The following is a 14,149-nucleotide window of genomic DNA, read 5'->3' as shown; positions in this document are numbered from 1 at the left end:
CAGCCCAAGACACACAACAGAGAATACCTTTCCCTTGGCAATATTTAAGCACGTGCTTAAGTTCCTCTGAAGGCAACTGCAGTCACCAAGCCAGGGACCCACGCAGCTCCTGAGAACTCACCCGGACGCAGCAACAGAGCCCACCTTGTGCCGAGCCGATCGGGGATATGCTGGCACGTCCGCTCAGAGGCGCTGTGCCTGCACCCTGGGGAACAGCAGCAGTGCTGGCCGCACGCAGCCGTAGTCCTGTGGGGTTGGTGTCACGCAGGGAGAGCACTGGGGGAGATGCCAGCAACCATGTGGTGATGCACGCTCAGTGGTGGAAACAGCATGGAAAGCAGAAGGCTCTATTTTAATATCCTCAAAGGAAACGCGAGTTTTAGGAACTCGGGAGATGCCAATGTATCCTCCCAGTTCAATTAATGACTCTCACATGTAGATTAGCAGGCACGCTCCACATCTGTCGCTCAGTTCTCAGTCCAGCAGCCTCACAACATCTGCTCCAGCACTGGTATTTCCACAGTCTTAGAGAGTCCCTGAGCTTTCAAACAACACTGAGCTCAGGCAGAGGCTCTCACCGGCTGCAGCAGCACACTGCATTTCCAGGGAGGGCTCTCCTTCCACAAAGGCCATCCTGGGCTCCCGACAGCTTACTCTGAGTCGAGGCAATCTTTGGGAAGTTTGGGAGAGCACCCCAGGACTCCAGGCAAGAACTGAACTCACAGACATGCTTCCGAGTTAAAGATCTGCCTCTCTGAAAGAGGAACCTCAGCACGCAAGGTGAGCTGCTGGCCTTCGCATCGAGTCCGTATAGAAACCTCCCTCCTGTGAGCCTCAGAGGTTAGAAGGCCAAGAAGGAAATGTTTTATCTAATCCCAAGCATACGCAGCTCCAGGCTCCCACCAGGGAGCCCTGATTTGTTAACCTTTCCACCACAGCAGATTAACATCCAGTCTCAAAGTCTGCAAGTGATGGAGAGCCTACCTCAGGGACAGCAGAGTTCTCGGGGTTAGTCACCCTGCCGATGAAACACTCCCCTGCTGATGATGGGGCTGATCTCCGGCTGGCTGGTTTCACGAAGAGAGCCATGCACTGCCGCAAGGCAGGACAGCAGCTCCCCTCACATAAGGGGAAGAGGACATTGCTTCTGCTTGGACCAGGTAGGCAGATGCAAATGAGCGCAGGGGATGTGAGGAACCAGGCCTGACTAGAGCTTCCAGACCCTATTTCTCTATTTGCACTTTTGCTTTCCCCTCTGCTTGGCTTGGAGTCTGGGAAGAAACGGGAGAAGCCTCTCCCCCTCTGGCAGCCCGCTCCCCTGCGTCGCGCAGGGAGGGGGAGGCGGCAGCCCGGCAGTCCCTCCAGGTGTGGGGCAGCCCACGGGAGGGGAAGGAGAAGAAAGGAAGACAAACGAGCTGCGCTTGCATGGAAGGGAACGGAAGGCATCTGAGTCACCAGCCAAGCTCCGAGTACTCCCAGGCATCGCATTACAACAAAACCCAAAGGGCCGTTCTGTTTATCCTGCATCTCACCCAAAGCCCTACTGTGTCCACCCCTCAGCGGTGCGCTCCAGCCAGAATCTGCAGCATGTGTGCTCTGAGCTCACACACATGAATCATCCACCAGCCCCGCAACGCACACTCCTCCGGTCACGCTGGGCTCTCTCCACTACCCAGCGGCCAAGCCAACACTCAAGCTCTGCTGGCGGGGAGGACAGGCAATTCCTGAGGTTAACTCCACGGCGCGCCACTCCAGGAACTGAGCCCTGAGGTCTGCTTCACCAGTCGACTGGTGTTGGGAGGCTCAGGTATTTTTGGCTCTGATGCCAGCTCCCAGATATGACTAACTCCACTGCTCAGCCCGGAGATCTCCTCGGCATGTGTCAGCATTTTGTCCAGTATCCAAAGCACAGTGGAGCCAGGATCCTTGTCAGGTCTACCTGACCCAGCCTCTGCCAAGCCAGAGGTCTCAAGCCATTCAGCTGATAAAGGGGTAGGTTCTTCCTGAGCCTGGCTCCCTGGCCTAAGAGGACCCTGCAGGTCTCCTACTTGGGATTTCCCTCCACACCAAACACACTCTCATTCTCAGCATCCTGTTAGTACTTTGATGCTCCAAATCAAATTGTGGCCATCCAGCTGACCGCCAATTAAATCCAGATGCATTTGGAACAATTCAGGCTGGATATTAAGAAAAGGAAAAGAGAAAGATTTGAGAAAAACGAAGAGGGAGGAGGAGACACAGGCTGCCCAGCTTACAGGCCTGTCACATCTGGGCAGGGAGCTGGGGCTTCAGCTCCTAGCCCCACTACAAAGGCTTCTCGGATGGGCTGCCACTCAAAGCAAGCCCAGAGCAGAGCAGAGCACTCTGCCTGCCCCACTGGTGCAAGCAGAGGGGGTCAGGCCCCACAGAGGCAGAGGGGGGCCTGGCACAGGAGGAGAGAGGTGTTGCCACCCATTTTGTTAGCACCCAAACCACCTGCCTCAGTGAGGGAAGGTTTTCCCCTGGCTGCCTTTACCTGTCAGTTGGCTCATCTCAATATTGTTCCTTGCCGATGTCTACCCCTCATTGCAGTGGCAGCACTTGCCTTCAGCAGCCATCAGCTACCTCTTCTTTCCCCACTGAACAGTCCCCACACAGCTTGCAGGAACTGCTCCCATCTCTTCTCCTTCCCCTTCCCTCCTGCCCTACACAGGAAACCCGTGGGGCTCTATCATCCCTCCACACTTCTCTAGTCTTTCCTCTGCAAATCTGCAGGTTTAGCAGCGCCAAAGGCTGGGCTCTCAGGTGACTTAGTGTTCCACAGCCAAGAAACTCTAGAAGTTGCCCCCCAATCCTCCTCTCCTCCTCCAGGGGCACCTTTGCTACTCCTCACCTTGGGATCTCCAGGTTTGCCCTTGCCCATTGCAGCCTGACAGCTTCCCAGCCGATTCCCACCTTCATCCACCCACGTTTCAACCCACCTGCCCTTCCCTGCTTCTGCCTGATCTAGCTGAAAGAATCCCGGCAGATGGATGTGAAGGGCTCTCCGCGCTCCCAACAGAGTCCTGCCGAGGTCTGCAAGGCTCCAAGCTGCCCCAAGAGCACGGAGCTTCTCTTGGGAGAGGCTTCAGACCACGTCAAGGCTACATGCAACAGAAGCACGATGCCTGCGAGGCTGCTCCACAGCCACCGCCTGGCATGCAGCAGGCACACCGGCAATCGGGAAGCTTCCCGTCCCAGTTAGCGGGGAGTCACTGATCCACGGGTGGGGGCGGCTCTGCCGGGCGGGAAGGGCTCTTTCGACCCCGCTGCACGAGGGGGGACAGGCTCACGCTCCCCGCGCCCCAGCCGAGACCCCTTCGCGCGACTCTGCAGGCGGACGCTCCGCTCCGCTCCGCTCCCAAACGCTCGCCCGCGACCCGGCCACGCAGGACGCCCTCGCGAGGGAGGCGGCTTCTGGGGGGGGGGGGGAGCCCAGCGGTTGCCGGGGTTCCTCTTCCCCGCAGCTCCTAGCAGCGAGAGCCGGCGGTCGCCGCCGCGGGGAAGAGAAGCCCTCGACGCGAGCCCTGCGCGCCGCGCCTGAGCCCGCCCCGGCGCCACCTCAGCGGCCGCAGCCCCGGCGCCACCGCGGCCGGTACTCACGTAGAGCCCCGTGTGCCCGGCGCCGAAGAAGGGGAAGCGCACGGAGATGGGCTGCAGCTCGGAGCCGCCGTCGTCCTGCTTCAGCGTGGCGGCGTCGCCCTGCTCGGGCCCGAAGGGGTAGAAGTCCGCCAGCGGCACGACGCCGCCCACCCACAGCCAGTCGCCCAGGGCCACCAGCAGAGCCCAGCAGCCCGCCAGGCTCCGCATGGCCGCGGCGCCGCGAGCTGCCCGCCCGCCCTGCCTGCCTGCCTGCCGCCCTGCCTGCCCTGCCTGCCTCCCGCCCGGCGGCTCGGCTTGTCCCGCCCGCGCCGCTCACGCCGGCACGGGCCGCCCCGACATGGCGGCGCGGCCGCGGAGAAGGGCGCCCGGGCCCGGGCGGGGGGAAGCGGCGGCGGCGCGGGGAGCCCCACGCGAGGGAGCCGCGGGGCCGGGGCTGCGCCGCGCCGCCAGCTCGCACCGCTGTGCCCGCGCCGGGCCGCGCGGGGCAGGCGCGGGGGGCTCATTCGCGGCGCCCGCCCCGCCCCTCGCCAAATTTGCATATCCCCGCCCCGACAGCCAACCGGCGCCCGGTTCGCCCGGCGGGGCCCGCCTCAGGGCGGAGAGACGCAAATGAGGGGGCGGGGCCGTGCCGAGGCGGGAGGGCGCCCCCGCGCGGGCGGGCAGGGCTCGTCCTGTCATGGCGGCGCGCGGGGGCCCGGGGGGCGCCGGGGGGCCCGGGGCGGGGGAGGGGGGGGGCAGAGGCGGCACCACGGTCCGGGAGCCCCTGGGGAGCCCTCGGGGGGGGGGGGGGAGAACCGGTCCGGGCTGAAAGAGGCCAGGCTGGGAGGCGCTGGGCCCGGCTGCCCCTTCCCTCCTCACCCGCGGCCCGCGCAGTCGGAAAAGGCTCGTCAGGGTTTCGCCTTTCTGGCGTGGAAAAAAACGCAGCCACCCAAGAAACTCTGACTCCGCGCCGCGGCCCGCGCCCGGCCCGCCGAGGAGGGGGCCTGCGCTGCGGCCTGGGCCCCGCTGCCTCGGGCGCCGCGCGGCTTGCCGGCCCGGCTCCCGAGGGTAATTCCCAGAACTGCCCAGGGCAGCGACTTTCCTCCTCCGCTCTTATAAAACAGCCCGCAGGCAAAGGCCAAAAAGGAGGCCGGGGCGGGGGCGGGGGCAGCACTGCTGTTATTTGCTTTTTTTTCCCTTTTTTTTTTTTTTCAGGTGCTAAAAATATTATCAGGAAATTCTTTTCAGGAATGTGATGTTTTAAGTTACGCGTTAGGCTCAAGAGCCTCTTTGTCTGCGCTGAAAAAAAAGCCACATTTATCATCAGCAAATCATTTTATCAAGAAAGCTCAAGTTCTCCTGGCAAAGAGGGGTAGAGAGCTAGAAAAACTGCGCGAGGCCAGCCGTGAAGAGGCCTAAACATGCCTTTAATTTGGTACAAAAAGCACAGCTCGTGTATGCTCTGCGCATCACTAATTGATTATTAATAATGGCTGCTGCTTTTGGAGGCAGTTAACAACCGCAGCCCTGAGGCGGCCCCCCAGCCCCCCTTGGGGCCGGCCCCGGGCTGCTGGACACGGAGGGGTCCGTACAAGCCAGGCACCGTGCGTGAGCGGGGGGATGCTCGGCTCTGCCCCGGGCTGCTCGGCCACCGCAGGGTGTTTGCGCCCTGGTGGCGTGCCTCGGTTTCCCCATCGCTAAAGCGGGGGTGTTGCTTTCGCCCGCCTGCACATCCTTGCTCCGCTTCGGCTGCTGCCAAGCAGGTGCTTAAAAAGGGGGTTTTAGCAATCAGCGGCTATTTCAAGATAGCAGCCACCCCAGTCAGGCTCTGGCTTAATCTAAAATGAAGAGAAAGACATGTCACCTTTTCTCCCCCCGGCAGCTCCTGGGGGAATCACTGCCTGGCAGCAGGCAGCTTCGAGCCTGCGCTGCTTGAAATCCAGGCCCACGCTGCAAGGGTGGTACCAGCTCCATGCACGCGGCCACTTACCACTCCTCGGACCTTGGCTGCCCTAAGCATCACCACTGCAAAAAACGCAAACAAACAAACAAGCCCCTTTTTGCTTTGCTCCCACTTTCCTCTGGCTTGGAGAAGCATCTTTTCCTGCAGCCAGACAGCTGGGAAACGGCCTCTTACAGTTTAAATGAGAGTTGGGAGCCTTCCCCTGGCACCTGACTCCAAGAGCTGGAGCTTGAAAAAGAAAGAAAGAAATGCTGTTGTAAACCCACAATCTTGGAAACAACAGACCAGCAAGGAATCCTAATTCCCCTTAGGTTTCCCTTTCCCCGGATTAGCCCTCAGCGCTGGGGCCGTGCCGGGCACCGTAGTGTCGGCGTGTCCTCACTTGGTTCAGCCGAAGGCTCCTGCCTGTTCTCCTGGAGAAGCCGTTTCCCCAGCGAGGGGTCCTGCATGGCTGGGACCTGGGCGAGCTCTCGGGACCAGAAGCGCTGCCAGGATTTTGGCTGTGCTGCTGGCGCTGCGCGCTGCCGGCGCAGGAGCTGCTGGATGGGCTGGCACCGTGGTCTTTCCACGTCGCTCCCTGCCAGACAGGCTGTGGGGAGAGGATTAGTTTTATCCCCTGTCCTTGAGGATTTGGGCGAATCTCCACTCTACGTCCAGCATCAAGCTCTGTGCCCTTCATCCCCTCCTGCACCCCATTTTCAGGCACTCCCGCAGCTCTGTGTAAAGTCTTCCATGTCCCCCGCCGTGTTTCGGCCCCCCTCCAGCTTCAGCCCGTAACCTGTTTGCTTGTCCCCACTAAACAGGGGGTCACATCCCCTGGTGGCACAGTGCCATCGGAGACAGAGGGCCAAATTCCCTCCTGGTCTGATGGAGCTGCTCTGATTTACCCGGAGAAAGTGTTCTCGCATGAAATAACCATCCTGGGCAGTCCCGCGAAGCAGGGGGATACAAGGGGTAAATGTTGGCCTTGCTGAAAGGGAGGAAAGACGGGAGGAAAAAGCTCTAGAGAGAGCCCGATCTTCACGCTGGTGCAGGTGCCCTGTGGCTGCCTGGCACGCCGGCAGCCACAAGCCGCAGCCTCGCCGCGTACTTCTAAGGGCCTGGCGATCTGTAAAACTGGGGAGGGACGTCGGCAGCTCCCAATGCTTGGAAGACACAGAAATCAGAACCCCGGTTCCAAAGAGTTTATGTTTTATTCCATACAAATGTAATATAAATATTCTCCACTGTAATTATTGCAAGGTACATTTTAATACTGAAAACGGGCCAAGGAACATATTATGTAAGGATTGAAACAGAGGAGAAAACAACAGCAGGACTCAGTTAGGATCAACAGCCCAGGGATTATGTGGATACCACCGTGGAAAGTTTGCCTCACGGGGACCCGGCTTTGCCATCAACGCGAGGGTATTCTGCGGGCTTCCCAAATCCTCGCCCACACGCTGCTTGCAGCCCAGGGGCCCCGGCCCGAAATGCGGTGGTGCTGTCCTGGGAGCCTGGCTGCTCGCAGCCTCTGATGCCCGGGGAGCCCGGCGCTGGTGGCCGCCGCTCCCGGCACCAGCGGGCCAGGCCTGCCATCATGCACGCTGTTGGGAAAACCTGCTCCCCTCATTTAAGGTTAAACAAACCAGGCTTTGAGAAAAAAAGTAAGGAAAAAGCTACCACCCCCACTTCCAACAAACATTAATGGGGAAAAAATGTGTATTAATGCTAACAGGTGAAGGGTGCAGCAGTCCCAAGACAGCCGTCGCGGTTGCTGGGGAACCACCCCGCTTTGATTTCTACAGGGATTTTCTAGGCGACAAGTGGATAGGATGCCCGATTTTACACTTCTGCATGTTTCGGGCCAGCGCATCACAAGATGCCTTGGCTTGGATTAATCCCAGCCACCTGCCGCCGCGTGAAAAGACCAGCAGTTCCTGCAGGGCTCCACGCAGGCCTGCGTCCTGCTCCCGTCGGGTGCTGGGGTGCACAGGGTGCTTTTGGGTCCTCTTGCTGGAAATAATTCCCCCGCTGCCAGCCTGCCCACCAGGGCTGCCTGTGGACTGGTTGTCCTGAGCCTAATCCAGGGGAAAAAGAGCTGGAGCAGAGGTGGGGGGGATTTGGGAAAGTGTGAGGGGCTGGAGAGGTCAAACCCCAGACGGGCTGGAGTGGGGACAGGGAGCTGGACAGATCGGGAAGCTGAGCTCCATCCTCCCGTGAGATGAAGTTAGCACCTTGATGAGCAGCGCCCTGCTTGCCCCATTCCTGGCCAGGCTCTGGGGCATCCTAGCAAAGGAGAAGACAGAGAAGTCCAGCCTGCGGGACCCACAGAGCTGCTGCCCAAGGGTGGCTCTGGGTGCTTGGCCTTACCAGGTAGCATGCAGGGGCACAACAGCTATTTCCAGGTCATTTCCCTCTCTGGAGCTGCTGAGAGATGGGTGTCTTCCTCTTCCGCTTGTCTTGGTCCAGCTGCTCTTTGAGAAGGCTGACCTGGGGATTACCGGAGGTTTTTGAGAGGCAGTGGCACAGATGGCCCGGTGCTCCCGCCTCTGCTGAGCTGGTTGGGCTGGCTGCGTCGCAGCGGGCCTCCCCTCATGTGCTGCAGTGCTGCTTTTGGGAGCTGGGGCTGAGCCTTGCAGAGCTGAGCCAGCAAGCCCAGCTCCTCCTGGCAGCTGCTCGGAGCCTGTCCTGGCTTGAACTCCTCTTTGTGGGTGACCAGAGCTGTGCTCTGAAGGCCCTACAGAGGTCTTCAGAGACTCAACAGCTTTAGAAAATACCTTGACTGATGCGTCTACAAATGCACCCATCTTCTGCTCAGCTGTTTCCAACAAGCGTACCCACACGCTGCAGCAGGAGGTGGGTGCACGGGGCCATTGCCTCTCTGTATATTGGGGGAAACTGAGGTACAGCGTGGGTTTGCCCAGGAGTCCTTCGCAGGTAGCAGGACTCAAGCCACCTAGATCCTTGGCCAGAGGGGCAGGACTTGTTCCTGCCACGCGTGGTGCAGGGATGCTGTGGGGCTGGCATTGCTCTGCTGCGCTGCTCTGTAACCTCAGGGAGCGAGCAGCCTGCGGCAAAGCCATGGGGCTCAGAAACACCCTGAGGGCAGAGCAGCACCGTCTGGAGGGCCTGCACCCCTGTGCCTTGGCCTGGCGCAGGACGCCCGCAAGGCACCCCTCCTCCCCGGCAGTGCCAGGGCCCTACCTGCTCCTCCGAGCCCTCAAGGTGCTGCCCGTGGGCTCTCTGCAGCATGTCATCGGCCTGGAGCTGGGCGCTGCGTGACTTCTGGCCCTCTGGCTCCAGACCTGGGCCATGGCGAGAGGATGGCCCCATGAGCCGCTGCGGGCGGCTCTGCTCCAGCTCCGTGATCCGGGCCTGCCAAGAGGAGAAGGGTCAGTCCTGCCGCGAAGAGGGATCAATGCTGAATGCTGCAGGGCAAGGGGAGGTGATGGGTAGGGTCTGGCACGTCACCACCCCATGGGGCAAGGACTAGCACAGGGCTGACCTGGTCCCCATATGGGGACACCGACTTGCAATTCTGGGGAGCAATATCTCAGCTTTCGGGGGAAACCAGGACCTGCCCCCTCCCTGCATTTACAGGCTCAAAGCCCCACAGCGTGCCTCTGGAGGCTGGAGCTGAGATGTCCAACTCATGGAGACACCACGGCAAGGGACTTGGGTGGTAGGATGCCCCAAGACCAGCAGTGACACTGGGCAAACGTCCCATTGCCGAGCAGCCTCCCCAAAGGCCAGTTCCAAGTGGGCACTGAGCCCATGGGACCTGTGCTGGGCCTGGCCTGGCCGTTTTGTCCCCAGCTAGCCTATGGTGAAAGATAAAAGCTCTGAAAAAGGAAAGGCAGCCCTGTCCCTTTAAAAATCTCCTGGAAGAAAATGTTGAAAGGAAAAGAGAAAAAAGCGAAATCCAAAATAAATAAACGGCCACATCCGGATTTCCCCCCTGAGACACTAATAAAGGGTTTATGAGTTTGATATGAATTACCCTCCCCGGCCATTTACAGCTGATCTTCTGGAACACATTAGTCTCTTCTCCCCTTCCCCCGGCCCGGGGGACGGGCCGCGCAGGAGGCGATGGAGGGGCACCGTACACAAAGCTATTTCATGCTCGCTGCGATGCACGGCTCCAGCCAGCAACATTGCTTTTCCACAACAGGAACATCTCATGTTTCCCATCACCCTCGGCTCTGCCCTTAGAAAATCCATTCGGAGGCATGACGGCCAGACGCCAAGCAGTGCCAGGCCACCAGCCCACCTCTCCGCCTTGCTGGCTGACCACCTCTTCCACCAGGGCCCCGGCTTGGAGGGAAGCTTCGGTTGTTTGCTGGCAAGCTGGAGCAGGAATGTAAAACCTGGTTTCCAGAGCCCTGCCGATCCCCACATGGCTCTAGCAGGCCAGAGCTTTTCCGGCAGATCCTCCTCCCACGTCAGTGGAGACCTGAGTAGCCTGGTGCTCCAAGGTGCAGGGTGCTGCAGGCAATGGGGCCCACCTCATCTAAGGACTTGCTGGTTAGTCCCCTTGTTTGCTCAGTCTTCTGCCTTCCTCAGGACAGGTTGTCCCAGCTGAGCCCTGAGTGGAGAGGGTGAGCTTGGTCCTGCTAACACTGTTAGCTGGGGTTGAACCCAGCTCCTGAAAGACCCATCTCATGGTCCTGTTGCCATCTATTCCTGAGCCATAGCAGTCCTGCAGGGCAGGTACCAAATCCCCCATCCTCAGATGGGCCCTACTGTGAGCTCGAACATGAGGGACAGGAATGCCCAACGGGACACAAATGCTTTCTCCAGCCAGGCGACACACTGGCCACATTGTCCCCTTCGCCCAGGGGTCCCTTCAGGGCACAACTCTGCTTCATGTCCACCTGTGAGAGCACTCTGGTGAAAGCCGCATGGCGTTTCTCTTGGCCGTGTGTCTGCGGGCTGCATGGGAACTGGGTTTTCCTTACGGGTGCTGGCAGGGCCGGCACCATGTGGCAAACCCCGCTGCCCTCAGCCAGAGCGAGAGCAGGTTTTGGGAAGGGGAAGGCGACTGCATGGGGAGAGCCTCTGCGGAGCTGTGTTCCCAAATTGCAGGCACACACCGAGGCCCACCAAGCAGCCTTTCCATCTCACACGGAAAAACATGACAATGGTCTTACTATGTTGTCTGAATTACACTCCTCAGGACGCTAAATTGAAAGCAGTAACTGAGTTAGGAAAACAGCTGTTGGCCACCGCCAGAAGTGATTTCCTCTGGGTCAAAAGCTGGACCCGATGCAAAGCTGGACTGTTGGGAAGGCTGGGGAGGAGTGTGGGGGGAAAGGGAGTCCTTTCCCGCACCATCTGGACAAGCTCTAGCCATGGCCTCCTGCTCCCTTCCTGGGAGCAAATGCCCCTTTTGTCAGCCCAGGACTGCCACAGAGCTGCATTCAGGAGATGTGTCCTCTGCTTGGCCTCCAAAATGGGGCTGGGACCCTCCGTGCCCATCCCAGGGTGGGAGGGTGAGTGCAACCAGGTTTGGCAGGCAGCAAAGCGTGAGGGAGGAGATGTGCTGGGGTTTGGGCCATCATGCTGGGGTGGGAATCGCTCACCTTCCACCCTGGCAGCCCCAGGTGGAAGTCTTGAAGGCCATGCGTGACTCAGCCTCCCAAACACTCAGAGATGGCCCTGGACATCTCTTCTGCTTGGGACAGAACAGAGATCAACATCCATGTGGAGGTAAATCCTCAAGCGGGACAAGAGTAGGGCTGTGAACCCACAGCTGGGAGGGCACTGTGGCTCCTGCAACCCCTCCTGCTCCAGATGAGCAGCCCAGTTCACACGAGGGCTTCTCGTGCCCCTTTCTGGCACACACAACCAGACATCAGCAGAGCAGAGAGGAATGCCTTTCTCTAAATGAGTCCCAGCAGTGTTCAGGCCTGATTTTTCCTCCTGGGATTTTCACGCACCAACCCAATCAGCAGACAGGGCACATCCTTTGCTCCCGCAGTCCCTGGCATGCACACACCATCGCTGCACACGCAGTATCATCTCCAGCACGTGAACGCAGGCAGGTTTTTACAAGGCCGGTGGGTGCCGTGCTTGCTGAGGCGCTGGCTTGGGGAGGGCTCTGCGATGGGACACCCTCGCACATTGTAAAGCTGCTCTGGAGGAAGGCTGATACTTCCTCCAGGAGTGAGGGATGGATGCAGATGTCCTTCGGCTGACCTCGAGCCCGTCTCTCATCAACATCGCAATGTGTCTTTGCAGCACTGAGGCAAACCAGACTTTAGGGGACTGGGTTGGCCCAAATGCTCAGTCGACACTTAGCCAAGGAAAGAGCTGGATATGCCGGCGTAGTCTGCGATGAGTGCCCAGGCCTAGCCATGGTCTTCAGCAGCTCTGGGGCCTCCCAGCAAGCATCAGCACAGCAAACCTGGCCTTAGCAGAGACCAGCTAAGGAGCCTGGAGCTGGTAAATCCAAGTATCTGTGGTTTGGAGGAAGAGAGAGGCCAACCAGCCCAGAGCAAAGCTTGCAAGGGGGATTTTTAGCCAAGGGCCATGCAGTCACCCTGCCATCTGAGGAGAAGCGGTGGGATGCAAAGGGCCTGTTTGAACCTGTTTATGCCAAATAAGAACAGCCACATCGAGGGAAGTGATGCTGCTTGTCCAGGGTCCCATGTGGCAAACAAGCAGAGGAGCTGGAAGCAGGGTCAAAGCAGCCATAGCCCCTGATCAAAGCTCAGCTGAGACCTTGGCTGTGGGGGCAGAGCTCTGAGCCCTTTGCTGACTCTGGGGCCTGCCAGCAGTTAATCTCCTGCTTTGCTGAGTCCCGGCTTTCTCCCTTTGTGCCAGTTCCCACGAGGCTGCTGCCGCTCACAGCCCATGGGGCTGCACAGCAAATCAACTGCCCCCAAGCACAGGGGAGAAAAGCAAGCCAACCCTGTAAAATCACTGGGAAAGAAAACAAAGCACGGCCTACCCACATCTCCCTGACAAGGCTCCATGCGTTTGGGGGAGTGCAAGAAAGGACCAGGGACCTATTAAATATCCAGAAACTTTTATACGCCAGTGTTTTTGGGTGGAGGGTCCAGCAGGTCAGCGCAAAATTGCTTGTATTAAATTCAGAAGAGGGCCCAAGCACATGGTTTGGATTTTGCTCTCCCCCTTCGCTACAGCTAATTAGGCCAAGTCCAGAGAGTGTCCCTGCTGATCCCTAACATATGTGTGACACGAATGATTCCTTCCAACGGGAATCGGCTCCTGGGAGCGGATTATTAGCTCTGTCTCTAGGCAGGAAAGGAAATCAGGTAGCCGAGGGACGTGTGTGTATGCGCGTATGCGTGTGTGTGTGTGTGTGTTTGTGGGAGCTGAGGAAGAGATTATATTTTAATGAAGAGTTTTGAACTCATTATCTGGCCTGCATTCAAAGAATGCAAGAACACTAATCATGCACATAAATGCGTGTGGTGGGAAGTGACTGGAGGGTGGCCAAGAATACAGAGGTTACTGTAACACACATCGCGCGCTCCCTCTCCCACTCCCCAAGCGCTGCCTGAGCTCTCGGGCTTGCGTGGTTCTGTCCGTTCGGTTTTATGTGACTGTGGGAACACGCGGAGCCTGCTTCCCCTCTCTCACACCCCTCGCCTTTCCCTGCCGCCACCAGCGCCGGGCCGAGGTAGCTCTCACGCGCCAGGCAGAGGGGTCCCAACCCTGTGCCCGGCCTCAGCCCCAAGCTGTGGCTTGGGGCCAGCGGGCAGGGACAGCTTTCTGGCACAAAGACCCTCCGCAGGGTGCTAAGTGCTGTACAGATAAGGAGAGAGCAGACCACAGCGCAGAGGCAAGGCCAGCACCGGGCAGTGCAGTACTGCAGGGTTTTTGGAGAGTGGGAAACACTCTGAAGCCCGCACTGCCAAGCAGGATGCTCTGCATCAGCTCGGGGACACGAGCTCTGCCCAAAACAGCCCTGGCTTTAGAAACCTCTGGCGATGGGAACTCCGTGATCTGCCTCCTTATTTCCCCGCACGCCGGAGCCCAGCCGCAGTGCGGGTGCGCGGGGGTCTCATCACACGTCACGCTCTGGGTGCAGGTTTTCCTGCCTGCACAGTACCTTGGCGAGGGTCTTTTTCAGGGAAGAGCCATCCTTCTCCGGGCGGAAGGCCGAGCGCTTGCTCTCCTCCTCCAGGAGGCTGAGGGTGCGCTGCAGGGCGCTCAGCCTCTCCTGGAGCGCGCCGCTCTCGCCCTGCGCGCTCCGCGCAGCCGCCACGGCCTCCTGCTCGCTCTGCTGCTGACGGCGGACGACCTGCAGTGCACAGGGGCGAGAGGCAGCACGGCGCTCAGCCCAGCACCGCCGCGGGTGCTGGGGCGAACACCTGGGACCAGGCCCGCCCGAGCTGCTCTGGTTACTGTGAGTCAGTTGAGCTACGGCAACGAGGTCTCGAAAACATTGCCCTCCGTGGGGATGTGTCCCTCACCTTGCCCCGGCCAAGCTAGTCGAAGCCTAAAGGAAGGTAGTGATTGGAAAGAAATGGGGCTGGGGTTTTCCAGGTGCTGAGACTTTCAGGGTCTTTTCCCCTGCCTCTATGAGGAGCGGCAGGAAAGCCTCCGGACCCACTGCTTTGCTGGTGGGGCAGG

The 14,149-nt window shown here is 59.5% G+C and overlaps 2 protein-coding genes across 6 annotated transcripts in view; both read right to left on the bottom strand.

Moving 5' to 3' along the window:
• The window catches only part of SNED1 (sushi, nidogen and EGF like domains 1), a 40,278-nt gene extending 36,393 nt beyond the window's left edge, over nt 1-3,885 (bottom strand). For all 5 annotated transcript variants that reach the window (XM_067302077.1, XM_067302078.1, XM_067302079.1 and 2 more), the window contains exon 1: nt 3,622-3,885. In XM_067302077.1, coding sequence (XP_067158178.1) covers nt 3,622-3,828 — 207 coding nt within the window. In that variant the 5' untranslated portion in view covers nt 3,829-3,885. The remainder of the gene's footprint in view (nt 1-3,621) is intronic.
• Nucleotides 3,886-6,797: 2,912 nt separating this feature from the next.
• CROCC2 (ciliary rootlet coiled-coil, rootletin family member 2) overlaps nt 6,798-14,149 on the bottom strand; it is a 29,267-nt gene continuing 21,915 nt past the window's right edge. The window contains exons 31-34 of the mRNA XM_067302204.1: nt 13,626-13,817; nt 8,750-8,920; nt 7,916-8,035; nt 6,798-7,831 (exon numbers count right to left, since the gene is read on the bottom strand). Coding sequence (XP_067158305.1) covers nt 7,952-8,035; nt 8,750-8,920; nt 13,626-13,817 — 447 coding nt within the window. The 3' untranslated portion in view covers nt 6,798-7,831; nt 7,916-7,951. The remainder of the gene's footprint in view (nt 7,832-7,915; nt 8,036-8,749; nt 8,921-13,625; nt 13,818-14,149) is intronic.

Source organism: Apteryx mantelli, chromosome 9 (assembly GCF_036417845.1).
Source record: "Apteryx mantelli isolate bAptMan1 chromosome 9, bAptMan1.hap1, whole genome shotgun sequence".
Taxonomy (NCBI): Eukaryota; Metazoa; Chordata; class Aves; order Apterygiformes; family Apterygidae; genus Apteryx; species Apteryx mantelli.
This window is presented reverse-complemented; position numbering and strand designations above follow the sequence as displayed.